The following is a 27,594-nucleotide window of genomic DNA, read 5'->3' on the forward strand; positions in this document are numbered from 1 at the left end:
GGGAAATCCTCCTTGGGATGAGCTCCAAGGGGGGTGCCAGGCTTCAACCCGGGCACCCAAAACTGCTGCTGATGGGTTAAGAGGCTGGAAGAGACCCTGGGACGGGCAGATCCCGGGGATGATGGGCAGACCCTGGGGATGGGCAGCCCTTGGGGATGATGGGCAGCCCCGGGAGTGATGGGCAGCCCCGGGAGTGATGGGCAGCCCTGGGGATGATGGGCAGCCCCGGGGATGATGGGCAGCCCCGGGGATGATGGGCAGCCCCGGGGATGATGGGCAGCCCTTTGGGGATGATGGGCAGCCCCGGGGATGATGGGCAGACCCGGGAGTGATGGGCAGTCCCGGGAGTGATGGGCAGCCGCGGGAATGATGGGCAGCCCCGGGAGTGATGGGCAGCCCCAGGAATGATGGGCAGCCCCGGGAGTGATGGGCAGCCGCGGGAATGATGGGCAGCCCCGGGGATGACGGGCAGCACCGGCAGTGATGGGCAGCCCCGGGGATGATGGGCAGCCCCGGGGATGATGGGCAGCCCCGGGGATGATGGGCAGCCCCTTGGGGATGATGGGCAGCCCCGGGGATGATGGGCAGCCCCGGGGATGATGGGCAGCCCCGGGGATGATGGGCAGCCCTTTGGGGATGATGGGCAGCCCCGGGGATGATGGGCAGCCCCGGGGATGATGGGCAGCACCGGCAGTGATGGGCAGCCCCGGGGATGATGGGCAGCCCTTGGGGATGATGGGCAGCCCCGGGAATGATGGGCAGCCCCGGGAATGATGGGCAGCCCCGGGATGGGCAGCGCAGCGAGCTCCAATCGATGCCTGGTTCATATGCTCAGAGGACGAAAATCAAATGTCATTATTTGTGAGGTTCTACTTGACTTCACATCCCCGGCGCAGAAAAGGCTTTATCGATCCTTCACGTGCAGGAGAAGGGCAATGGCAGAGCTGACTGGAATAACCCCTCTGGCATTTCGCATTAAAACAATAGCGGCAGCTTTAAAGCCACAGGAGAGCTCGGCTTGCTCCAGGAATCCCACGGAAGGCTCCAAACGAGCTGACAGCACAAAGGTTGATGTTATCAGCCCCTCTCCCACAACCAAAGGGCGTTTTCCACGTTTTTTCCTTCATTATTTTTTTTCCCCTTCTTGCCTCAGTGTTCTTGGGAGTACAAGGGCTGTTCTGTGCTGGATGCTTTTGGAGGGAGGCAGAAAAAAGGAAATTTCCTTTCTCCTGCTACCTCCCATTCCTGCCTCCTCTATCCAGCACTACATTAGAAAATGCCCAAGGACTTGCTGCCTACTCTGGTAAATTTATAGAAAACACCCATTTTTTACCCTTTCAGACTCCTACTTTCAAAAAACCCCAGCATTTGACAGGTGGCTGGCAGTAAAAGTCCTGTGTGTTTTCACTGTCCAAGAGGATCTCCCCAGGTTTATCCTCAGGTTTATCCCCAGGTTTATCCCCAGTTCTCCCTTTGCTCCTGCACACGTGGCTATTTTCATCACTGCTGATTTTTGCTACAAGGAAAAAAAGGTGAACAAGAATGGAAAAGCTTTGATATCCACCAGTCCTGGAGCAGCAGGGACTCAGCTGACATGCAGGAGGGAGATTTTTCTGCCTCTATCAAACTGTTTAAAAATACAAACACATTTTTCAAGTCAGGCTTCCTTTCATCTCCCTCTGTCCCATTTATCACCTCTTGAATGTCAGAGATGTCAAATTATGTAAACATGAGCCACCTATATAGATGGAAGGCAGGTAAACAGCTCCAAATAAGCATCCTAGGCAATCCTCAGGGAAAATGTCCCACAAAATGCTTACTCCCACTTGATTCTGTGAGTGAGCCTTCCCTTCATGCCTTCAAGAGACCACCCCCTCAAGAATCAAGAAATCCAGTTAATCCAGCAGAAAAGGCAGCATCAAGGTATCCTCCAGCACTGAGAGAGACTACAAGACTTCCTGACAGGAGTCAGACTAGAAAAAAATAAAATTGCTTGGGGGTTAAAAAATAAACAAACAAAAGCTGGGAAGAACAGAACAGCACAATTCATCTGTGTGTCAGATGACAAGCCCTAATCCCAGGCCATAAGGCAGAGGATGCAGACCAGTAAGGGCATGCTGCTGTCATGGGACTGGGGGATGACAGCAAACCTGTGTGCTGCCTGCATGGGATGTTTCCAGAGCAAATATTCCGAGTGCCAGATGGAGAGGAGCCCTCAGAGCCCTGCTCTGCTTTGCCTGCTGCAGGCTGTGTCTCCCTGGGACGTTTTTATTTGTGTGAACATCCTTTATTACTGAACCAACTCACAGCCCAGTCAAACACAGCTTTGCAGGTGAGGGGCCACATCCTCCCTCACCATCCTGCTCACCCCTAACAGGCCCAGGACAGGCACCAGCTCCCCATTTTCCAGTACCAGCATGAAAATGGGCTTCTGGCTGCTTTAATGAGATCTGAAAGTCACACAAAAATGGGAATTAAACCCAGGGCAAGTTTACTGTATCAGTGGTTTTCCACACAGTCAATTACCAAGGGAATTCTGAAAGTGAAAGGAGGACTGGCTAAACCCTCTCTGTCAAAACCATGAAATATTCCCCTACCCATAAAACAAACCTCTCCAAAACCTGCAGGCAGCTGTTCTGCCACATCTGGCCGACTTCAGCTCTCTTTCCAATGGATGACAGGAAAACCACATATTCCAGGTCTGAGTTGGGACCTTCAGACAGAGAGTTTCATATCTGGAAGTCTCACTGGATTCACAATGAGGAAAGACCTCTAAAGATCATACAATTAACAAACCCTCATTAGCTGGAGTTCTACTGGGATGGCAAGTCAGCCTCATTGAACAAACAGCCAACAGTCAGAATTCCAAATGCCACAGATGTGCACGGATTTATAGTTGTTTTTCAAATGGAATTAGCAAACAAAGTGGCCTTTTTGATTCCAGAGTCCAATATCAACACAGCTGGGAAGGCCAGGCACTGAAAGAGGGAACTGTGTTGTAAGGTGAGCTTAGAAACTCCTCCAGCAGGGCTGGGAGCTGCGGAGCTGCTCTGCATTCTGATTTATTTCTATTTTTAAACTTGCGAGGTTTGTAATTAATGGCTCGAAGACATGAGGAGAATTGGAACAAATCTCAGCCTCAGCTTCCTCTGCGTGTTGTTAATGGCTGCTCTGGCCACTAATGTGCTCCAATTTTCCCCACATCAAGCTCATGTGATCCAAGCTGCAGGAAAGAGAGTGGATTTGTAATCGTCTCTCTGATGTACAGGATAATTGCTGACTTTTATCAGACAGCAGTTAAACAAAGACTTGGAAAGAAATAAATATTCCTTAATTGCAGCACTGCCACTGCTCACAGTGGGAGAGCCTCTGGAAGGAGTAGCTGGTCCCCATTATCACTGTTCCACACTCAGACATGCAGGAATGAGTTGAGTTCCATGCAGGGGTTTATTTATTTCCCAACTGGAATGAGGGTATGTGCTTTTATCACCACGGAGAGCAAGGATGGCTGTGGGAATTTGCCACCCCTACACCCAAACACACAGACAGAGGAGCTCCCAGTTCCTCCCACCCAGGGAAAACCCTCCACGGGTGATAAACAGGTTTTAGTCGCACACAAGACAAATAAATGATCTCATTTTATCTGTGTGGAATTAGCACCGAGACAGAGCATAAAAAACACTTCTAGAGCCAACTTTCCTTTCCTGCCTGCTCCCTGTAAAACAAGCTTTAAATCCTGAAGCTGCAGTCTGAAAAAAGACAAACACACACATTTACAGCCCTGAATGGAAATGACTCCCTTGGAGCTGACACTTCCTTCTACCCCCCAGGACATCCCAGTGAAAGAATCCCTGCACTTTTATATCCACAAATGTCACCAGCACTTAGTTCTGCACCTGTGATGCCTTGAGGACCTTCCATAAGTTAAAAAAAAAAAAAAAATCATGCAAACAATCCCTCCCCAAGCCCAGGCTGCTGTCAGGAGTGCTGAGAGCTGGGCCTTAATGCTCTGGGTTCCTGTCTGAAGGGATCTGCAGCAAGGCACACGTGTGAAGCTGCCACTCAGCAAATGCCCCAGAGTTTAGAGCCAAGAAAGACACAAAAAGAAAAGGAAATAATACTGCTTAACATCTAACTGTGAGGAGATCAGCCAGGAAATAAATAAAATAAATAAAATGGTGTACATAGTGTGATGTGGGCTCACAAAAGTGCTGATAACAGATTAAACACATTTATTTCACTGGTTTCAACCACTGCTTTATTTTCCCTTGTGCCTTTCCTACAGCTTTCCTTTTAAACCATCACAAACCCAACAAACTCATCCCAGTTCCATTTCAATAATTCAAAAGAGGTGTTTTGTGCCAGGAATTGTGAGACTCATGGCCAGTGTGGCACCAGGCTCCAGACATTCCCAGAATCACAGAATATCCTGAGTTGGAAGGGACCCACAAGGATCAGGGAGTCCAACCACAGGTGAACATCTACAAGCTCAGGATTTAGCAGGGAAGGTTTAATATTAAGGGGGATTAAGTGCTGATTAAAGGGAGCGTCCCTCAGAACAACTCGGATTTTGCTCATTTTCCTCTCTTTGTCCCTGATTTCAGGAGAGGGGGGTCCAGTCCCCTCAGGTTTTTATAGGGTCACAGAATTATTTAGGTTGGAATATCCTCTAAGATCATCGAGTCCAGCTGCTCCCCCAGCACTGCCAAGGCCACCACTGACCCATGTCCCCAAGTGCCACATCATCCTGTTAGACAGGGGGACTGGGACTCCACCAGCTCCCTGGGCAGCTGTGCCAGGGCTGGACAGCCCTTTTGGGACAGAAATATTCCTGGTACCCAACAGAAACCTGCACAGCAGCTCTGGCAGCTCTGAGGAGACTGACGCATGGTGACATCCCCCAGTTTAAAGGGTGTCTGTCCCCAGGATCCCAGTGACTCCAGGCCAGGTCCCTGTGCCATTACCTTGCCATGCTCCTCCCAGGAGTTGCTCCAGGTCCAGTAGTGAGCTTTGTACAGCCCAGCTCTCACTGCCATCAGCTCGTTGCCACGATAATAGAAAATGGGCCTGAAAGGAGAGCAGAGCTGCATGAGAAACACCAAGAGCCAGGCCCAGCCTCCTGATAAGGGCCACAAACCCCTTAATGGCATCCCACTTCCCATGTGGATATCAGGCAGGAACAGGCTGCCTCCTAATAGCCTCCTCTGCAAGGTTTTCAATTAACATTTCTTAAAGTGTTCATCAAGTTGAGAGCTCACAGGGTGCAAGAATGAAACATTATCCAGCTTGGCTGCCAGTGATTGTTAATCCTTGAACTCCCAGCCCCTGGGATTTCCTCTGGAGCGTGGCGGTTCCAGTGTCAAACAGCTCTCAAGTGCCTGCCTGCCTGCCAGGGAAAAGGGGATTCAGGGGCTCTGGGATGCTCAGGATCCTCTGCCCAGCTCTGCTGTGGAGCTGGCAGTGCCACACAGGCAGGGTGGAGCTGGCAGTGCCACACGGGCAGGGTGGCCAGGAGGACGCCAGATGCCAGCGTGTTCTGGATGACATCTCTGAGAAACTCCACAAGGAAAAACCTGGCAGCCAGACATGCTGTGCTTTTAATTCCTCTCCATTTTTTCCCCCCAAACCTCACTTTGCAGCATGTAAACACACTGCTAAAGCTGCACTTGCTCCCAGAGGTTTCCCTAATTAATAATTCATCCAGGAAATGCATCTCACTCCCTGCATCTGTGCTGTTCCCTGGGCATCCCAGCAACATTCCTGCTGGTTTTCCCAACAAAACACTCCTAGTTTTTTTGAGGGAACAGCACAAAATTTCTCTGGAAGGGTCTATCTGCAGGAGAGGGGGTTGATTTGTTGGATTTGTTGATTTGTGCAGCTGCCCTGTCCAGCTCTTTTGGGCTGCTGACACAACACGAGGGTGAAGCTGTTTGTCACTGTCAGGGGGAACCTTTGTCTTCCCTTCTCAGATACCACTCAAAAAACAGCTCACTCTGGTGATGGCACCTAGAAAAACCTGTCCCTAAATGCAAGGTGAAATTTAAATATCCCTGTGTGAATGACAGGAGTGGCCTCAGAGCTCTTTTAGCCTCACAATAACAATGAGCCTCTCTCCTTTGTCACCAAGAGCTGCCACCAGGAACAAAGGGGAAACAACTTTGTCACCAGGAACAAAGGGGAAACAACTTGGTCCCCAGGAAGAAGGGGAAGCTGCTCCCAGAAAAGCCCATTCTTGCATCCTTAATGCACCTGGAAGTGAAATAAAGGCAGCAAGAGGGACCTGCCAAACTGCAGCACCTGAGCTAAACCAGTGCCATCACCAAAACCTCCCAAAAATATTCCACACAGCACTCCAGTCTCCCTTTCCTTGCCATCAACAGCCAAAAATGATCAGTTATTATGTGCCCTCCTGACTGAAGGTTTTAGGTTTTTCCTTGTAAAAGAATACATTTTCTATTCTGTAGGAGGATCCAGCCTGTACTCAATATTCTGATATAAATTATTTCTTTCATACCCCCCCCGCCCCCCCAATTCACTTTTTTCTTTTTAAGCTTAAAAGAACACAACAACTGCATCTCCTGGAAAGTTTTTGGGGGGCTGTGAAGACTTTGTCCTGGTCATGTCTAGGGAAAAAAAAAAAAAAAAAAAGGAAATAAAAAAAGAAGGAAAAAAAAAAAAGCCACAACATGCTTGGAGTGACTGTTATTGTAACACAAGCAAGGGGTTGGTGACTGCACTGAAATTCCCTTTTAAAACAACAAAGAAACTTTCCAAACTTCCAGAAGATGGGCCAGGCTGTGTTTGAGGAACCTGCAAAGCTCCTGTGATAGTCAGGTGTGCTCCTTGCTTAAGAGGCACAAAAGGAATTTCACAGCACAAAGGTTCTCATCCAAGAAGGAAAAGAGCTCCAAAAATGTTTTCCATGCCTATGTTTCCTTGCTATCTCCCAAAGAATATGATTGTAGTCAGATTTCCCAGGCTGCCAAATTCCTCACCAAAATCCCAGCTCCAAGACCTCTCCTGACCTCTGACACTTCCAATAAAATATCTGTGGGCAGGATTTGCTGTCAGACCTTGGTGCCTGTGCCCAAGAACTGACAGCACATAAAGATTCCAGGTCTTTCACCCAAATCTATCCCTGCAGAAGCACTCCAGGACCTTGGGAAGAGGATTTTCCTGGTGTTTGCAGCAGCACAGCCTTCCCCTCCCAGCTCTGCAGCAGGACAAGGACCCAGCACACTCTGGGCAGTGATAAATAATGGATTCTCCCCCCAGCCAGGCTCCAGTTCTCAGGCTTTTATCTCCCCTCCTGCCATATGTTGTTCCAGGGATCCCTGCTAACCCTGTGACATTTTCATCTGTCCCCAGACTCCAGTGTATGGCAACATGCCACATGTCAGGAATTCCCACCTCAGCCTGTTCCAGCGGAGCAGGAGCTCAGGGGGAAGCTCTGCTGCTGCCTGCACTCAGCTTCCATTCAATACTTGTGAGCTGGTGCTAAAAACCCAGCCCCAGAGCTGGCATCCCTTCAGGCAGGAGCAGGGCTGGCAGCTCTGGGATAATCACTGACCTGTCAATGAGCTGGCCCTGCAGCATGACAGGTAAAAGGTCGATGCCATCAATCTGTCTGTCACTGGGAGGCTGCAGACCCGCCAGGGAGAGGCTGGTGCTGAACAGATCCATCACACTGCCCAGCTGATGGCTGACCTGCAACCAAAAATCAACAGAAACACGTTTGCAAAGAGCCCTTCAGGAAAATCTGTGAGGAAACAAGTTCCCTGCAAAGCTCCTGCAAACCTCTCCCTTTACACTGCTGCAGTCACCAGTGAACTCCTCTGAAAACAATAAAGCAAAGAAACAATCCCTATTTCTCCACTTCCAGGGAGAATTTGTATTTTTGATTCTTTTTTTTTTCCATTTTCCTCTCCCTCTCCTCACTCTTGCGTATCCCTTTTCCAGGAGTGTGCTGTCACAGGGCTCAACTTAATTTAGCAAATTCCAGCTCATTTGGGGATTGAAAAATCAGCACTTACACCAAGGGAAGAAACAGTCCTTGATTTGTTCCCTTCTCCAGGTCATCTCTGGAGTCCAGAATACCCTGAGAGAGTTCCCAGAAAGCACAGGGATGGATGGATAATAACAAAAAGAGCCTGATGACTTCATCTGCAAACCATTTCCAACAATTCAAGAACTGTAAAGTTGTGGTATTTTTAGTCCATATTTTAATAAGGGAGAAAAACATCTGGGTTTGGCTTCAATGGAGATGTGCAAGGGTTTTTTTCCCCCTTTTTCCTTACTTGGAAGCCATACTCATCTCTATGCTCTTAATTATTTATATTTTAAAACCCTACAAAGTCTGTTCTGCCTGATTCTTTGTGAGCCTTTGCTCCCTCCACGATTGTGGGAGTTGTTGCAGAGTGTTTAATTAGTCAGTGACACACTCAGTTAAAGCAGATGCTGCCACATCAGGAGCACCAGGATGCACCAGCACAAGATGGGACAGGAAAAGAGCATTTTCAGCCACAGCACTCATTGGGAAACGAGAAACCATTGGATACAACCCCACAGCTGTGAGCACCAAAGCACCTTCTGACTAAAATCCAAGTCCAGTCCCAACAGAACAATGTTGGGACTACCTCTGATTCTTCTACCTCTGATTCCTTCTACTCACAAACAGACCCCCAGCCTCTAAGCTGACACAAATTATTTAAATGCAACAAATGATGACACTGTAAATGAATTTTTATGAGATGCTGGCTCAAAAATAAAGGGGAAAAAAGGGATACTAAACCTTGTATTAAGAGGCTGGGCTGAACAAAGTGAACACAAAGGAAGAATTAAGAAATTTTAAAAAAAAAGAACTGGAGAAAGCAACATGCAGGGGCCTAATTACAAGTTTAACATTACAATATCACATTACTTGATTACAGTCATTTCAATTTTTAATGGCTTTCATTCATCAGGAGGTGTTGGCAGGAACACATCTTATTAAAGCTGCATGCAAGAATCCTGCCACAATTCCTTGGGAGGAAACAAAGTGCAAAGCTTGAAGCACAAGAGGGAACCTGGCTGTGGAAATCCTTGGGAAAGCAGCTGGATCAGCTGACCATGACCAACAGGTCCTGGCCCCTCAGTTCAGGATTTATCCATGGCCACAGAAAGGTCCTGCTCAGCCTGGCCTTGGGGACAGGCACAAAGGGAGACTTTTCCCAGACAAGCTGTGGCTGCCCCAGCTCTGGAAGTGCTCAAGGCCAGCTTGGATGGGGTCTGGAGAACATTTATTTTTATTTTAGTGCAGCTTTCTCCTCTCCTTAAAATTATTTTAATCCAGTCCCACTTCCCAGCTCCAGCAGGGCCATCCCAGAGCACAGGATGGTGTCCAGGCACTTCTGGGATGTCCCCTGAGGGAACTCCACACCCCCTCTGGGCACAGAGGAAAGCTCTGCCTCATGTCCAGGTGGAGCTCCCTGGGATCAGCTCCTGCCCATCCCTCCTGTGCCATGGCTGGGCCCTGGGAGCAGAGCCTGGGCCCTGCCCTGTGCCCTGTCCCTGCACAAGGCCATGGCCAGGGTCCCTCTGAGCCCTGTCCCCAGGGCTGAAGCTGGGGCCATGAGCAGCTCCCAGCCTTGGGGGTTCCTCCCTGGGCTCATTCCCACCTGCAGAGCTGCAGAAGGAGCAGCTCCAACCCCTCCTGCTCCCCCCACCCAGCCCAGCCCAGCAGCCAGCCCCTGGCTGAGCCCTTTTGTCATCAGAACTCTCACAATTTCTCCATCTAATCCAAAAATCACTTTTCCTGTTGTGGCTCCGTCCCAGCGCCTCAATCTTTTGATAAGAGGCAATTGCTGACCCCGGGCTCGTGCCTTTAATGTCACCTCATTTATCCAGAGTGTGGGGACACTCCTGGGGGGCCAGCACGCTCCCCTTGTCCTGGCCCTTATTAACCAGCACCAGATGTAGATGACTCTCTTTAATCATCCAATTACGTTTCTGGTCTCAGACAACATTTTTGCCGTGAAGCAGAGAAAACTTCTTAAGGAAATTAAATGCCCATGCCACAGCCACTTGGATTTATCTGTGCTCTGCAGCACCACACTGAAGAAGGAAAAAGGGAAAAAAAAAAAAAAAAGGTTAATGTTTATATAAAACTTTGAAGTATTTTCAGAGAAAAAATAAAAAAATTACCATTTTTCTCCTGTCAACAGGGCTCTTTCATTCTAACTGCCTTTCCCTTTTATTTATTTCTTTTTTTTTTTTCAAGAAAAGAAAAAGAAAAATCCAGAGAGGGCAACAGCCCAGAGAAAATAAATAATATATAAACGGAGTGAGATCAGATATTGCTGTATCAGTGAGGAACAGCCGGTATTACGCACGTAAGGACGGATTTTTTTCCCCCTCCTTCCCCCCCTTCTTTTTAATAAACTCTCAGTATCCACACAACGTCTTTAAGAAAATGAAATCCTTTTGCTGTGGGCCACGGCGCTGGAAGAAATAGTCCCCAGTGCTGTTATCAGTGCTTTCAAGCTTTAACTCTGAATCAAAGGCGACAATTAATAAAGTCGCCCCCGCCAGGAATGGAAAGGAGGAAAGCTAAATATTTGAAACTGGGTGAACAAATGTCAGGGTGTTTTTAAATAAAATCCTTTTACAGTTATCACAGCGAGCAGACCTGATATCCCTGTCTAATTCAATTTCAATTTGCGCCCCATGGGAGATAGGGAAGAAAAGGTTGCAATGCTGTCTTTGGGTTGATATGTTCTTTTCTCCTTCAGGAAGCAGGCACGAGAGAGGAAGGGGAGGAGGGCGAGGGGAGAGAGGAGGAGGATTCAAATACCAATAGAATATGATTTTTTTTTTCCAGCTGGATCCTTCCAGAAGGCAGATGTGATGTGGGGAATGTTGAAACGCTGATTTGTTGTGAATTCACCTGGAAAACGGAGCTGAGGAGGGAAGTGCAGCCAGGCTGTTTGTGTGGGAATAAATATTCCTGGTGGGGAGCAGAACTCACTGAGTGTTGATGCCAAGAGCAACACACACTCCTGAGGCATCTTTCCCCTCCAAAAACCTGCAAAGCAGCCAACTGCACCAATTATCCCCAGCTCCACAGAGAGCCTGGCAGGTGCTCCCACCCTGTCCCTCACTCCTTGTGTTTAGACCTGGTGCTCCTGTATTCCAGCACAGGAATGGGCTCTTTAGTAAAAACAAAACCCCCCAGCCTTAGGGATCAATGAAATTATTAACAAACTTCCAGGTGGAATCATGGAATGGTTTGGGTTGGAAGGGACCTGAAAGCTCATCCAGTGCCACCCCTGCCATGGCAGGGACACTTTCCACTGTCCCAGGGTGCCCCAAGCCCTGTCCAGCCTGGCCTTGGGCACTGCCAGGGATCCAGGGGCAGCCCCAGCTGCTCTGGGCACCTGTGCCAGGGCCTGCCCACCCTCACAGGGAGGAATCCCTTCCCAATATCCCACCTAACCCTGCCCTCCGGCAGTGGGAGCCATTCCCCCTTGTCCTGGCACTATCTGCCCATATAAAAAGTCCCTTTCCCTCCATTCCCAAGGCACTGCAAGGCTGCAGTGAGGTCTCCCTGGGGCACTCCCATCAGCACACAGAGCTTTCCACACAATAACTGGATTTCACTGGCCAGAGACACAAACTCTCCTTTGCTGGCTGCAGCTGTTCCACCTGAAACAGCTCCTGGCCCTCCCCTTGCTCCTCAAATGGAAAGGAGCAACCACTGCCCTGGGAGCAAACCCAGCACAGGAAGGACTTGACCCCTCAGCTTTCTGCTGAAGTTCAGAACTCCCAAACCTTTGCTTCCTTCAACTCTTGACAGGTAGGAGCAATGAGAGACTTTGAAGCAGCTTTCCCACATCTCACAGCTACCTGGAGTGCACAGGACTGGGGCTGAGCAGTTAAATCTCCTCCAGAGGATGGTGAAGCTACAGCAAGGTACAGAAAAAAAAGCCAAAAATGCAGTGGTGGACACAAGTCTCTCACCTGTGGTCAGGGCTGCTGAGGGAGCAGTGCTGGAGCCTCGAAGGCAAGAACACAAGCAGAAAACACAGGTGAGTTTCTATCACAGTTCCTGAGCAGCAGATAAGGAGGATTTGAGGTTGAGCACATGCTTAAGGCTGACACTGGCATGGTGGAGGAGAGATTTTGGGAGCATCCCAAAACCTGGGAGCTCCAGGCACAGCTCAGCTGCCCAGCCCACCCTGCACACACAGCTCTGCACACACAGCAATGCCTCTTCCCAGGAATTCAAGCAGCAGCTCCCAAAATCTACCTGGGAGAGGGGTCCCAGCCAGGCAGAAAAGAAGCAGGCACAAGGATTCCTCTCTCCTCCTGTTCTTAATTATCCTCAGAGTTACTACAATGGAAAGAATTTTTAAATTTGGGCATTTTCTCGTCCCCATTTATAATGCATGTTTACTTTTAGCACATTATTTAGTTTGGACCCAGCAAACAAAACACTCAGCTGCAGTTTCATGTTCTCCTTTGCTAGCCCAGGGCTGTTGTACTTGGCTTGCAAAGGCTTTATGGAAATGTTTAAATTTAAACAAAATGACTGTTTTCATTTCAAATTAGAAAAATAATAAACCATCCTTAGTAGGTTTGGTGAACTCTCGAAAAATAATGAAACCAAACCACCCTCCTGCCCTCAGCTGCAGATCTGAGCTGCCTCATGGTCCCTCCTAAATGTAAATGATAAATTATCATTAGCCTGCCTCAATTAAACCACCCCAATGGAATGCAACCTCCACAAATGTTTTATTTATGAGCAGTTTGCAGGCTGGAGCACGGTGCCCAGCTAATGAAGGATCACTTTCTGCAGGGCTCAGAGATGCTCACCAGGGGGAGGGGGCTCTGCTGTTCCTGGGATCCTGCAGCAGGACTGATTGCATCCTTCTGTAATGAGAGCTGGGACAAGGGGGGCTGGCAGTGCCACTGGGGGTTCTTCTGAAGTGATCATATCTGCATTTGTGTACAGGCAGCACAGAGCAATAATGTGGTGTCTGAGCCTCCCTGAGTGGAACTTTCATCAAGCACCAAAGTGAGAGATGTGAGGGTCAAACCCCTCGGTAGCTCAGGGCATGGAGAGTGTGGGGAGCCAATTCCTGCTCTTTATACTCCAGTTTGTTCAAGCACATGAGGTCCAAAAGAGGAAAGGGGTTAAAAAGAGCAGGAAGACAAGAGCAGAGCCTGGGTGCCCACAGCAAAACTGAGCACAAATGTTAATGCAAACTTGCATTAAAATGGCACAGTTGGCTGGGGCAGCAGCAGCTCCTTATTCACACAAACACCTGGACTTGGGGCACGGTAAAAGTGTGAAGCAAAGCCCCCTGAGGCCAGCAAGGAGCTCTCCACTCCCTGCAGCCCCCCCAGGCTGCTGAGAACTGCCCCAGGCAGAGACTCACCCCTCCTGCAGGGATGTGGCCGGGCCACCAGGCGATGGCCGGCTCCCTCATGCCACCCTCGAAGGTGGTTTGTTTGCCACACAGGAAAGGCCCATTGCTTCCTCCTAGGGACAGAAAAAAAGCCTTAAACCCCACAAAACACCAGCATTTCAAAAGGACACTGTCACCCAGGCTGGTTTGAAATGAATTCTCATTTCTGCATGGATGCTTCTTCAAAGGACATGGCCAGAGTTGGGGTTTTTGTCATTATTTCCTTGTTTGTTGTGTTGTGCTTGTGGGGTTTTTTTTTCAATATCCATTTGTGATGAAATTTTAGGAGTGTCTTTTCAGCACAGGGAGAGAGTGACAGTTAAACACACCTTGCTAAGAACAACCAAACTAAAACCAAACCCCAAACAAACAGGAAATACCTCACAGGTGTTCTCCTTTCCTCTAAGGGTGTTAACTGCTGTCTGTAACCAAAGGAAATCTGACACTCTCAGGCAGAAATAGCATTTTTACAAAATGATTTAAAATTTTATAGCACCAGAACAATATTAGATGAAGATGTAAGAGAGAGAACAATAATCCTGCATTCCCTGCATGGTCACTCAGAGATGGCCAGGGCTTTGCAGGAATATCTGGAGTTTTAACCCAACCCTGGAGCTCAGCTGGCCAAGGAACAATCAGGGAGGTCTCATAACTGATTCCAGGTCACACAAAGTCAAAGCCAGTGGCTGAGCTGAAATCAGAACTCAGGTCACTCCCTGCTCTGTGCTTCAATAACCACAAGCCAAGCCTGGCTCCAAAGAGAAGAGAGCAGGTTCTAAAATCAATCTGCAGTGATTTGTTTCAGAGAAACCATCACTGAAACAAAAGAAAATTTGTTAGCTAACAAAACTCGTTTCTCTTCTTGATATTTTTCATGAGAGCTGAAGAATGAGTGACTCTTGAAGTCTCTCTAATTGCTCAGAAGGCTGAAATATGCATTTGGCAGATGGAGAGTAAACACCCTGCTAAGTTACTGAGCCTGGTTCTCAATAAATTACAGAATATTCCCTCCCTGACAGTGCAAATACACACAGGTAACAGCAACACTGGGGCAGGAAAAATTCCATTTGGCCAAGTACCCCTCCTCCAACAGTGACCAGAAGCACTGAACATAAATTATTCCAAACATAAATACTCAGTCTTTTGAGGCTTCTCCTACCTCCTAACACAGACCCCACACACAGGGCTTTCTTCTCCTCAGAGAGAGATTTAACCTTGATTTCCCAAGGCCAGGTTTGTTCAGCTGAGCCTCACCTTGCTTGGGAGCTGAAATGAGGGCAGCCCCGTTATCAGAGGTGAAGAACACAAAGGTGCTCTCACTGATGCCCAGCTGCTGGAGGTGCTTCAGGATTTTCCCAATGCTGTCATCGATCTCCCTCACAGCATCCCCATACCTGAGGCAAAAGGAGATGCAAAACACTCAGGGCAGCAAAACCAGGGTCAGCACAACATGTTCAGTGGCTTTCATTTGTACCTGTGCTGCAGAAATCCTTCTCATGCATCAGGTTTTCTGCTGCCACTGCAAACTTTTGTGTCTCTGGCCTGCAGAGAGCAGCCCTTGGGTATTGAGGGTCAGGGTTTGCTCAGCTGTGAGCCGCTCTTGGACTGAGGAATTCAGCCATAAAATTCACAAACAGAGGCAAACCCACCTTGCCACAGACTGGGAGGCAATAACATGGCTTTCCTTATGGTTAGAAACTCTTTGAAGCAACACTCCCAGTGTCTACAGAGCTCTTTGCCTCCTCCAAACTGCATTTTTAGGAGTGCTTTTCTATTTGCTGGTCTGATTTATAGGCTTTTAAAACAGGCACTGATCATGCAAAAGCCTTCTAAAAAATCATCTGTGCCACAGACAGCATTTCACTCCTCACACAACTGGCAAAGCAGCTTAGAGCCCCCCTCCTCCCCCTGGGGTCACGTGAGCTTCACTTCAGATTAAAGCCAAATTATGAAACAACAATTCAAGCAAATAATGCATTTCAGCACACACACACTTGAGGAGGGATCCGTGCCTTGGATCTACCAACCACTGCTCAGGTTGGCTGTTGCAGCTGCAGGAGGAATTAATCAAAACAACCCCAAAAAGCAGAACTTACAGCCCTCTCTGACTGGTGCCCAGGAACTGTTTGGAGGCATAAACAGGAGCGTGGGTAGCATCAATTGCCCAGTATAAAAAGAATGGCTGCTGGCTGGCCTGCTGCTTGCTAATAAAATCCAGAGCTTCCTGTAAACAACAATAAAAATGAATTTATCCTCTGCCGTCCAAATTTCTCCAAAAAAAAGCAGAAAGTCACCTTGGCTTAGAAGCCAGCACTAAAACAGTACCTGCAGGTAGAGCTGAGTCAAGTTGGCTTCACCTGTCTTCAGATCAATTTTGAAGTCTTCATAGTATCTTAAGATAAAAGGAATCGGAGAAAAAAAATCAATCCTAAGGAATAAACATCAGAAAAAGGATTTTTTCCCCTTTTATGGATTTGATCCCCTGTGTAAGGAGGTGACACACAAGTCACAGTTAACACTCAGCAAACTCTCTTCAGATATTAAAAATATGTCACCATAATTGTTCTTATGGGAGAAAGTGGTGACACAACTTGATGCAAATTAATGACTTCAAGTTTTGGACAAACCTGAGGGACTAGCCTTTTGCTGTAGGGGGCAAAATGCTTTAAAATCTCCTGGTGATTCTTAAAGAGCTGGTTGAAATGTGAATAAAATTTCAGCAGTACACAACAGCTTTCAGTGAGACAGAGAAATGCTGGAAGCAGAACCTGGGCTGCTTTGGAAACATTATTTTAGAGGGATCTTCAGCAGAGAAGGGCCTGGGGAAGTGCTCAGGGGAGTAACAGCAGTGAAATGAGACAACACCAGAGTGAAAAATGAATGGACAAGAAGGGCCCAGACTGCAGACTGGGAGCAGGGAATGGAGCTATCCAAACACACAAAATGTTATTCCAAACAGGAAGAGAAGGAACAAAGAGGTCTTTCAGTACAGAATGGGAGCAGCTTCCAAGAGTGGAAGCCTTTAGGGTGCCAGGGATGAGCAAGCAGCTCTGGGAGGGCAGCTCCACATCCCTGCACCACCCACATGACACTTCCAGGCTGGTCGTGGTGTAGGACCTTGATCAACCACAGAACCAGGGGATCCCAGAACGGTCTGGCTTGGAAGGACCCCTGAAGCCCATCCTTAAAGGTGTGTCATGGCAGCAGGGAGAGGCCAGAGGCAGGCCAGGAGCTGGGTTATGTAGGAGTGATGGGGGTAGGACAGTCAGGACGGACAGAGATGACAGATCTCTGAAGCCAGGTTGTGGAATTTGGGGTTTATTGCAAAGGGCTGGGGTGCAGGGCCCTGCTGGGAGCTGCCAGCCACAGGAGGGAGAGAGGTAAAGAGAGAGAGAAGGCAAGAGCATGGTAAGAAGGATGAGAGAGTTAAAGAGGATGAGAGAGCGAGGTTCCCGTTACAATACCATAAATCATCTTCTGTGTTGAATATTCTAATTCTCACTAACCAATCTAGTCCAAGATACAAATCCTGCAGCATTTACACACAGCCTATAAGAATCATTACATTACCATACTGTGTTACACTTTAAACCCTAAAACCTCCTCTTTAGGCCCCCTCTGCCAAGCTGGCAGGGTCTGCTCTGACCCTTGGAGCTGTCTGCAAGCAGAGGGTGTTGTTTCATCACACGGGGATTACCTTCAGCCAGCCACACCATTGTTTTTCCAGTTGTTCAGTGACTGAGCTATCTCAAAGCTTGCTTTCATTTCAATTTTGCTTATAGTTTCTATATTCCCAAAGTCTTTTGCCAGGCCATGGTATTTATGAGGCTCTCATGTTTCACCTCCCCCCAGTTACCTGCCAGCCATGTCCCAGTCCCTGTACACCGGGATGTTGGGGCGCTCGGTGCTGTCGTAGGGCCCAAAGTGGCAGTTTGGGGACCCAAACCACTCATCAAAGCCATGCCTCAGGGGGTGGTACTGGGGCCTGTGCCCCAAGTGCCTGGCAACAAAAACAGCAGGTCACAGTCAAAATTCTGCTGCAGAGAAGCCACACCTCATTGGCTCATCAGAACAGCATGCAAGAACACAGTCTCTGCCCAAGAAATCAAAACTCAAAGCATTTCAATCACATAAATGACTCCAGAGCAGTGTCTTGAGCTCTCTCACACTTGTTGCAAGCACAGCCATGCAGACTCACCCCAGTGCTCACTTATATTCCATTTTATTTACTCTCCAATCACTGTTTTCCATTTTTTCCTTCCACTGGTGTCTTCTCCCATGCTGTCTGATGATCAGCACTGATGGACTACACTGCCCCAAACCACTGCAGAGATGCACATAATGTTTCACTTAAGGATTCTGATCTATGACAAGTCCCTTTTATCCCACTGAGCTGTAAAAACACACGGCAGAGCTCATGAAATGCACCATTCCATCCTCATCCCCTTTATGGAGCATTCACGCTGCCAAAATGGTACAAAGAGACCTGAACGGAAATGAAATGAGGTTTTTGTGTGCACATGTGGACATAAAACACATTAAGCTACTCCTGATGACAGCTCCTCTCTACTGTGCAGCTTGAAAATCCTCCATCCTTAACTTCCAGATGAAGCTCCTCTCTAATCTCCAGGTTTTTTACTGCAATTTTTACATTTCCTGCATTTATAGCACCTTGAAGAGAGAGAATCCCCATGCTCTCTGTCTCTAGAGGGGATCCTGGTAGGTTAATGTTTATTTAACCATTCCATCCTCTCCTCACAAACCTGGCTCTGCCCCCTGTCCACTTTGTGCCATCCCTCTCTGCACCTTCTGAGCATAAAGGGCATAAAATGCATTCCCTGGAGTACAATGATCCTTGGAGTCACTCTGAGCTGTTCCAAAGTGAGTTATTACAAAAAGAATTCTCATTTCAGCTCTGGTTACAGCTTGGTGATGTGACTGACACTGCAGGTCTGACCTGCAGGATTCCACCCTTTCCCCTTTTGTAGATGTGGGAACACAAAGTTATTCCTGGCTGTTCCTACAATAGGGCAGATGGAAAAACATCTTATTCTACAAAAGCCCTAAAAGAACTTAGAGAGACACTAAACAATGACTGAACTCCAGATCAGTCTCTGCATCTTACAGCACAAAAAACCTGAGATTTAATGAAACACAACAAATTCCACACTGGTCATGGAAAATACTTGACTTGCAAACTTATAATTAAACCATGGAATTTACTGTCACAGGACACCCTGAAGAGACTTTAGAAGGGATGATGAAACAATAAGAAAATTTTCTGCTGGAAAACCTCTGTGAAGCCAGGATGAGACTCCAGTTTTACCTTCATTTCTTCACACCTTTCCAGGGAGCAGGTATCACTCCCAGCCCTGAGCAGGAGAAGTTTTTGGATGCACAATAATGCCCTGCACATTCCTGCTTAGTCCTATTCCTGCTAACAGCTGCAGGTCCTTCCAGATTTGCTTTTTTTCCCAAGGAACTGGCACCAATCTGCATTTGCCTTGTTTATTCCTTTTCCCTGAGTGTATGAATTTCCATTTATTAGCACTGAACTGCAGCTGATTGCACCCAGCCCACTGAGCTGATCCCTCAGGGCCACTCTCCTGCCTGGATTTGTGCTGATAAATCGTTCACTGTCTTAGGGTGCTTTGCTTTCCTCCCAACTCCAGCAGGTGAATCCAACCACAATTCAAACCCTAACTTAATAATGAAGCTGATAAAGAAATTCCTGTTACTTTCCACAGGAATTCAGTTCACTAATAAAGTCCCAAAATAGAGCAAGAGTCAAAGATAAAAACCACGTAGGTGCTCAAGGCAAATTCCAACAGAATATCCTGGTGTTTTCTGATTAAATAAGTGGTGTGAGGTGTGGATAAAAGCCCAGAGTTGAGGAGTTTATAAATACAAATACACACATAAAACCTCATCAACTCTTTGTATGAAGACATATGTAAGCACTTGTAATGGGAACACTCAGGAACTGATCCCAGCAGGGAGGAGATCCGTCACACTTTCCAAAGCTGGACATCTGAGCTTCAAAACAGGGGTTTTTTCCTGTAATTCTGTTTTTATTGCTGCTCCTTCCCAACACACACAGTGAAATCTCAAAGCAAGACACCTCCCAATAAATTTACCATTTGCCAATGATCTTATTGGTGTAACCAGCTTTCTTCAGGAGCTCTGGAAGCAGTAACTCAGAATCTGGGATTCCTCCTACTATGTCCTGTGGTGTGTATGCTGTGGAAAACAAATCAAAAACACCCTTCTGACTCTTCAAAATATTACAGCACACAGCTCATGTACTGGATCAGAACAGATTCATCTGGAGTCCCAGCAATGCCATTCCTTGGAAGTCCTCCCATGGCATGGAGAGAATAAATTGATCCAGGGAGACCAAAGGGAGACTTCCATCCACATGTGCACGAGGACAAATAATAAAGAGAGCTGCCACCCCAGAGAGGAGGTGAGACCCTTGAAAGGGAGATGACACAGAAAATCAGGTACTTTAGGGGTGGTCCTTATGCTGTAAATTTGCTTTGTGCTTTCTAAAATGAAGGCAGCCCTCTCCTAACCAACAAAGGTGCTCAGACTGCAAGGGCTGATCTGATATATTATAGGTTGGACTTGATGATCCCAAAGGTCTTTTCCATCCTAATTCATTCTGTGATTCTGAAGGAAATGAAGAGTGTCTCTCAGCCCCTGAGGCTCCCAGGTGTGACTGTGCTCAGGGAATCAACCCCAGGCTGCTGCTTCCTGCCCAGCCTTGTCCCAGCACATGGCATTTGTCATTCTGGGACCCAAATCAACCCAGGGATCTTCCCTGGAAGCACCAGAGGCACGAGGGATGGAAAGCTGCTCTGAAACTGGGTGGAAATCTGCCTGCTGAATAAACCTGTGAGCAGCCAGCTCTCCCCTGTGGGTTTTACACCCCCACCTGATTTTCCTTCACCAGACCCCAATTCCCCTGCCCAGAGGAAACATTTCTCAGCCAGCAGAAACAAAGGGATCGAGCAGCCTGGGTTATCCTCCTCGTTTGAGGGGATTGTCTGCTTGATGAGGAGGAAGCAATAAAATTCACACTTAACAGGGTTTGGTGGCACTCTGCAACATCCATGGGGAAGATCCCCTTTGTCCAAAGAGAAGCTTCCTACAAGGCCCAGAGGGAAATCAGGAGAGGAAGGGAGGGGAGGGATGAGGCTCCTACCGTTCCTGGCGTGTCCATTGGTGGTGTAAAAGCCATTCCTGACCGGGAGCCGGCCCGTCAGCAGGGCTGCCCTTGCTGCAAGCAACACAAACATTTCCTTACAGCCATTCTCTGCTTAATATCCAGGTTCTTGCAGGAGGATGAGGGCTGCACACTGACTGGAGTGTGTCAGTATCCTCTTGTCACAGCCAGCCACTAAATCACTCCCACCCTCCCATGAGCCATGGGGAGAATCAGTTCTGATGCATCATTTGAGTTATTCCTTATTATTACAGCTGAAATTTGGCCCCTTTATTAAATTAGCCACACTGAAGAGTCATTCCTTTGAACAGTCAATGGAGTAACCCTTACAGCTCAGTTATATATATATATATATATATATATATTTATCATGTCTTTAAGAGGAAATCCTAGCACAAACTGATTAGATGCTCAAGGCTAAGTTTTCGAGCTTGACTGAACAAAAATCATGAAATACAAAGAAAGAGCTGTCCAGCTTTGACAATAAAAGTCAAGTCCTGACTGCAGGGAATATTTAAACAGATGTTTAACTTCAAGAATATGCAGTGCCACCACTGGCTTAGCAGGATTTCAGCATATTTCAAATGCCTTTTCTGAGCAAGGACATCATCAACACACTGGCAAGTGCTACCCTAAATGAGAGCCCAAATAAAAAAATAAAAAGCCCCCGTTCTTCATTTTTGCTTCAGTTCTTGGCAGCTAATCACGTTTGAGGGAAAAAAGAAAGCAAAAAAAAGAAACCACCTCACAGAAAAAACCAACAAGGAGAAAAGTATCTGCCTCTCCCAGACCCAAACGTTCCTTTTATCTCCTGTCCCTGTCCCAGGAGCCCTGTAAGACACCAGGGTCAAAAGCAGGACACAAACTGCTGCCTTTCCTTGCATGAAAGTCTCATCAGAGCCAAGAGAATCAGACCAAATATGCCCAGCAACAGATCAGATCCTGCTTTGTTTAACCCAAAATGAGAAAGATGAAAAAAATGCAGTGACTGGGGCTGGAGTGCTGAACTGAAATGGAACAAAATTCCTTCAGCTGCACTGATCACTGAAGCAGTGCTTTGTACAAACTGAGAGCTGTCGGGTTTCCAATCCAAACAGAAAAAAAGAAGGGAGCAAAATGCAAGATCAAAGCAGCAAATGCAATCTCTGGCCTGAGGGCAGGCACTGCTTTGGTTGTTAGCCCATGTCAGAGGCTGGCAAACACCCCAAACTCCTCAGAGGGAGATGTTTCTCATGCTGACGTGGTTCCAAGTGCAGTGTACTTACAGGGAGAGCAGAGGGGGCTGGCAGTATAAAAATCCAGGAAAAGCATCCCTTCTGCAGCCATCTGGTCTAGGTTAGGGGTTTCCTTAGAAGGCTCTCCGAAAGCTCCCAAATCCCCCCAGCCCATCTGTAAAAGGAACACACCAGAAGATGTCAAAGTCCTTTCCACAACCACATTTTTGGGCCCACGTAACACTTTCACTGCACCCCTTCATTCATAAAGTTTTACAGTGCTCCTCTCCCTGCCCAGCACCTCACAAATGTGACACAAATGATCTCTGCCAGCCCTGTGGAGCAGGGAACTCTCACACTTTCCCCTGGTGGGTGAGAAATTGAGGCACACACAGGATTAAATGATTTATTAACAGGGGATTAAAGCACTTGCAAGAAGCCCAGTGCCTTCACTGTTACTCAGAGGCCTGGGGCACACCCAGAGCAAGGAGGAAGAGGAAGTTACACGTGGTTTACTCGGGGCTGTGCAGCTGCCACGTCTGAGCCCTCAGTGCCTGCCCTGCTGTGCTGGGGCCCAGGATTCCACCTCTGCCTCTGGATCTGTCCCTCTGCAGGACTGCAAACTCAAGGGAAAGGCCTGAACTCCAGAGCAGCACTGCAGGAAGAGCAAGGAAGTGTTTGAAAAGCCAGAGGAACCTGCCAGAGGCATCACCAGTCCCTGTGCTTCTCTGCAGGACTGTGCCTTCACCCTGCTCTTCCTCCTGACTCCAAGGGGTCACACACCAGGGGAACCACAACATTCCCATCAGGGGTCTGTGCTCACTGCAGGAAACCATGGCTGGGAAAAGCTCAGCTCCAGGCAGAAGGTTCTGGAAGGGAGCAGCTCAGTGAGCCATTGGGCACCACAGGTGCTGGGGATTCCACTGTGCTTTGGGAAAGGCAAGGTGTGTGTCAGGGGAGCCTTGGATGCATCCAGATCCTCAGGGAACCACCTGGTGCCATCAGCTTGGACAAGGAAATCATTGCAGAGATGGTTTCTGAGCTAAGGAGCAATTAAATGGTTCCCCCTGGGAGGAGGGATTAAAATGCATCCAATGGATTCACCCCCCAAGTTCTTGATTTTTCTTTATCATTAAGGAAGGAAGACAAAAAGAATCTCAGGTGGCTTTAATTCCAGAGTCCCTGAGGATCAAGGGAAAAACCCCAGGGAGAGGTGTTTTTAATGAACATATTAAATAAATCAATAGTTCACAGAAGCTGCAGACAGGAGCCTCGTGCTGTACCATCACTTCCAGAGTGGGAGAACCCCTGTCCCAGAGAGCTTTCCTCTGGAAAGTTACAAACGCCAGCTTGGGAGGGGGAAATATTCCTGAATGGAAAACTGAGGTCACAGAATCACTGAGCTTGGGAAATACTCTGAGTCCAAGCTGTGCCCAGTGCCCACCTTGCCCCCAGCCCAGAGCACTGAGTGCCACCTCCAGTCCTTCCTTGGGCACCTCCAGGGCTGGGGACTCCAGACCTCCCTGCCAGAGGCTCAGGTGGCTGGAAAAGCAGGGGATTCTCCTGCTCAGGAATGTGGGAACACCATGGAATAATGGGCAGGATAAACTGGCAAAAAGGGAAGGGTTTGTCCACCCTCGTGAGCTCCTGGAAGAGCTTCAAACAGCAACAAACACATTTCCACCACAAACACACCTGGAAGGTGACAGGAAATTATCAGGAGAGAAGCGAACTGGGTGGATGGCAGCGATCTGACTGTGTTGGAAATGAATATAATTCCTTATCAAAGTGGCCAAGGTTGCAAAACTGAAAAGATTTTGAGACTGTGATAATTTCTGCTCTTTAATCATTTACTGTCATTTTTTTCTCTTCCCAGTTCAGAGAGCCATAATGAGCAGAATTACTGTCCTTGTTTAGTTGTTTAGTTTTCTTGTTTAGTTTTTCAGGAGGCCACCAAGCCCCTCCTTGTGACCAACAATCATCAGGGTAGGAAGGGAGCTCTGGAGATCATCCAGCCCAAGACAGGGACACCTGGGGCAGGTGACACAGGGACACGTCCAGGTGGGTTTGGGATGGCTCCAGACAGGAGACCCCACATCCCTGGGCAGCTGTGCCAGGGCTCTGCCACCCTCCATGGGCACAGGCTCTCCCTCGCCTTGAGAGGGAACTTCTCGTGGTTTGGTTCACGGCCGCTGCTGCTCCTCCTGTCCCTGGACACCACTGCGAACAGCCTGGCACCGTCCTGTGACACCCACGGGAACATTTGTACGGATTGATGGGACCCCCTGCCAGCCTGCCCTTCCCCGGCCGGCCCTGCCCGGCTCCCGGTCCCCCCTCAGCCGGACAGCGCTCCGGGCCCCGCACACCCGTCCCTCCATGTCGCCCCCCCGCAGTTCGACACCACCCCCGGCCCCGCGGTGCCGCACTCACGTCGTCCATGAGCAGCAGGACGATGTTGGTGGTGGTGGCGGCGGCGGGGCCCAGCAGGGCCCAGCAGAGCCCCAGCGGGCCCAGGGCCCAGCGCAGGCCCCGCGGCCCCGGCGCCGCGCTCGCCATGGCAACCGGGCCGTGCGCCACGTGACCGCCCGCGCGCCCCACGTGACCGCGGCCCGCGTGACCCGGCGGGAGGGGAGGGGCGGGGCCAAGATGGCGGTGTGCATCGCCGTGATCGCCAAGGAGGTGCGGGACCGCGGGACACGGGGGGACAGCGGGACACGGGGGGACAGCGGGACACGGGTGCAGGCCCGGGGAGACAGCAGGACACGGTGTGCTGACCCGGGGGGACAGCGGGCCCAGATGGCCTCATGAGGCCTGAGTGGGGCCGGGTGCAGCAGCGAGGTGTGAAGTTCAGGTTGTGGGGTTGAGGGGAACAGGGGTCAGTGGAGTCTGGGGAATGGTGAGGGGAGAGAGACTGGGCCTCAGGTTGTGGGGTTGAGAACAAGAGATCAGTGAGGTGTGGGGAATGGTGAGGGGAGAGGGGCTCTGGTTTTAGGGTCTGAGCAGGACTGGGGCTCTGGGGTATGAGAGGGGAATGGGCAATGGATCTCAGGTTGTGGGGTCTGGATGGGGGTGAGGGAAGCAGAGCAGAGCCAGGGGCAGGGGGGCAGCCCCTGGGGTGGAATGGGCTGGGCAGGAGCAGGGGTGGGGCAGCCAGCACAGGCACAGTGCAGGGGTGCTCTGGGCTGCCCTGCTGCTGGGAAAGAAGGGTTTTCTTGGGACGGACAGGCACGGGCTCTGCTGGGGCAGGAGAGCACAGAGACTGGAGCCTTGTGTGCTGCTTGTGCCAGTGGATCTCCTGCCATGGGGACAGCTGTGCTCCAGAGGTGCTGCAGCGTGGGGAAGGGGCTGTGCTGGGAACATAAAGGGTTAACCAGCTCTGGCAGCAGCAGATCCCAGGCAGTGTGACTTGCTCTGCTCCCAGAATTACCCCCTGTACATCCGGAGCGTCCCCACGGAGAACGAGCTGAAGTTCCACTACACCGTGCACACCTCCCTGGATGTGGTGGATGAGAAGATCTCAGCCATGGGCAAAGCCCTGGTGGACCAGAGGGAGCTCTACCTGGGGCTCCTCTACCCCACTGAAGACTACAAGGTGTATCTTTGTCAAGCCTTGGGCCAGGCCATTGTGGGTTTAGTTTAATCACAGAATATCCTGAGCTGGAAGGGATCATCCAGTCCAACCCCACCCTGGGCATCCCTGAGAGCATTGTCCAGAGGTTCCAGGAGCTCTGGCAGCTTTGAGGCCAGGACCATTCCCTGGGGAGCCTGGGCAGTGCCAGCACCCTCTGGGGGCAGAACCTTTCCTGAGATCCAACCTAAACCTCCCCTGGCACAGCTCCAGCCATTCCCTGGGTGCTGTCCCTGTCACAGAGGGAACAGCTCTGTGTCTGCCCCTCATGAGGAGGTTCCCCCATGTTTCCTCTCAGTCTGCCCCTCTGGGCACAGTCCAGCCTGGTGGGAGCAGGTCCTTGACCCCTGCCCAGGTACGGCTACGTGACCAACTCCAAGGTGAAGTTTGTCATGGTGGTGGATTCCTCCAACACAGCCCTGAGGGACAACGAGATCCGCAGTGTGAGTGCCCCCCAGCAGAGCCAGCCCTGGGGCTGCTCCTCCCAGCTCCTCAGGACTGCTGAGGAACCAACAATTGATGAATTCACCTCCCCTCCCTTTGCAGATGTTCCGGAAGCTGCACAATTCCTACACGGACATCATGTGTAACCCCTTCTATAACCCTGGGGACAGGATCCATTCCAGGTGAGTGGCTTGTCCACGTGGATCTCTTGGACACCTTCCTGGCATTTTCAGGGCACCTCTGATGCCACAGGAGCAGCCCTGTGGTTGGCCAGTTCAGGTGTGTGTGCTCTAAGAGCCTTAATGAGAACAGTGATGTTGGTTTGGGGCCATTCCTGTTCATGAAAAACTGATGGTGTCATAAAAAGTTCTCCTGAACTCTCACTGCTACCTCAGAACTGGGCTTACAAACATTAAGCCAAGAAATTGTATTTTTTTGGGGAGAAAAAATTACCTGAAAATAGAGGTAACAATAGTTGGACTTGATGGTCCTAGAGGTCTTTTGCAGATTTAATAATTGTGAATATTAAAGAGCCATAAGTGGAACAGGCTGAAGAGTTAACAAGTGCCCTTGTCCAGGGTTTATCCTTGGATAGGGACAAACATGCAGCACCTGGAATTCCTCACCTGCAAGAGTCAGTGTCCCCCATTCCCATTGTAACCTCACAGAGAATTTCAATAAATTGGGAGTTTCTGTGGCCTAGGCAAGAAGAACTTTGCAGACACAGAGCAGCAGCCAGGATAAGACCTGTCCTTACACCTCAGCTTCATTAAAAGTCATTAATCCCTCAACAGCCTGTGCTGTAAAAAGGAAAACCCTGTGTCCAGCTTAGGGAAAGCCAGGCAGAGGCAGGGTGAGAAAGTTGTTTTGTTACAAAAGCTGTGCAGAATCAGCTGCTTCCTTTAATAATCTCTGTTTATTTCCCTCTCCAGAGCTTTTGATACTATGGTGAACTCCATGATGATGCAGGTGTGCTGAAGCCCTTCCCACCCCCATGGGAAACATTCCCTGTGTGCAGGAGCATGCCTGCAGTGCTGTAAATATTCCATTCTGTGTGATAATTTAAATTTGTTCTGTGTAAAATAAACCTGACACCTGCAAGCTTTGCCTGGGTTTGTACTCTAGCAAACACAAAGCACTGCTCACAGACTGATGGCATGGTTTGGGTGGGAAGGGACATTAAAGCCACCTCATTCCATGGGCAGGGACATCTTGCACTGTCCCAGGCTGCTCCAAGCCCCCTGGAACAAGAGGAGCTCCAAGGTCTCTTCCAACCCAAACCTTTCCAGGAGTTTCCCTGCCTGGGCTGATTTCTGGGTGACTCAGGTTGCTGTTAGCACTTTGCACCTCACCCAGACACTGCACAGTGACTGCCAGCCCAGGGAGAGCAGCTGGAATAAATCCACCCAATCCAGGCATGGATTAAACCATCAGGATTGCACAGCTGCCTGGCTCATCCCAAATTCATCTCCATTAGCATCTCCTCCCCTGCAGCTCCCTGCTGCTGTAATTACAGACTCCCAAATCAGTGGCAGGTATTTATCTGGAATAAAGCACAAATTGCACTGAAAAGCAGCCCAGCTCCATCGCTCCTGGTTCAGCAGAGGAGATGCAGGCAGGAGCAGGCACACA

The 27,594-nt window shown here is 49.2% G+C and overlaps 2 protein-coding genes across 3 annotated transcripts in view; one reads left to right on the plus strand and one right to left on the minus strand.

Moving 5' to 3' along the window:
• GALNS (galactosamine (N-acetyl)-6-sulfatase) overlaps positions 1–24,487 on the minus strand; it is a 41,685-nt gene extending 17,198 nt beyond the window's left edge. Inside the window, exons 1-11 of one of the 2 annotated variants that reach the window (XM_050978769.1) lie at positions 24,321–24,487; positions 21,942–22,065; positions 20,656–20,730; positions 19,586–19,688; positions 17,305–17,448; positions 15,774–15,840; positions 15,545–15,672; positions 14,703–14,842; positions 13,419–13,522; positions 7,571–7,707; positions 4,965–5,067 (exon numbers count right to left, since the gene is read on the minus strand). In XM_050978769.1, coding sequence (XP_050834726.1) covers positions 4,965–5,067; positions 7,571–7,707; positions 13,419–13,522; positions 14,703–14,842; positions 15,545–15,672; positions 15,774–15,840; positions 17,305–17,448; positions 19,586–19,688; positions 20,656–20,730; positions 21,942–22,065; positions 24,321–24,446 — 1,251 coding nt within the window. In that variant the 5' untranslated portion in view covers positions 24,447–24,487. Of the gene's footprint in view, positions 1–4,964; positions 5,068–7,570; positions 7,708–13,418; positions 13,523–14,702; positions 14,843–15,544; positions 15,673–15,773; positions 15,841–17,304; positions 17,449–17,646; positions 17,773–19,585; positions 19,689–20,655; positions 20,731–21,941; positions 22,066–24,320 lie in introns of those variants that run through there. The other variant, XM_050978770.1, reaches the window with a different exon arrangement.
• On the plus strand, positions 24,484–27,063 carry TRAPPC2L (trafficking protein particle complex subunit 2L). The gene is made up of 5 exons (XM_009090781.4): positions 24,484–24,569; positions 25,312–25,484; positions 25,874–25,961; positions 26,065–26,144; positions 26,895–27,063. The coding sequence occupies exons 1-5, from the start codon at positions 24,537–24,539 to the stop codon at positions 26,938–26,940; spliced, it is 420 nt and encodes a 139-aa protein (XP_009089029.1). The 5' UTR covers positions 24,484–24,536; the 3' UTR covers positions 26,941–27,063.
• Positions 27,064–27,594: the final 531 nt, after the last annotated feature.

The sequence above is a fragment of the Serinus canaria genome, chromosome 11 (genome assembly GCF_022539315.1).
Source record: "Serinus canaria isolate serCan28SL12 chromosome 11, serCan2020, whole genome shotgun sequence".
NCBI lineage: Eukaryota > Metazoa > Chordata > Aves > Passeriformes > Fringillidae > Serinus > Serinus canaria.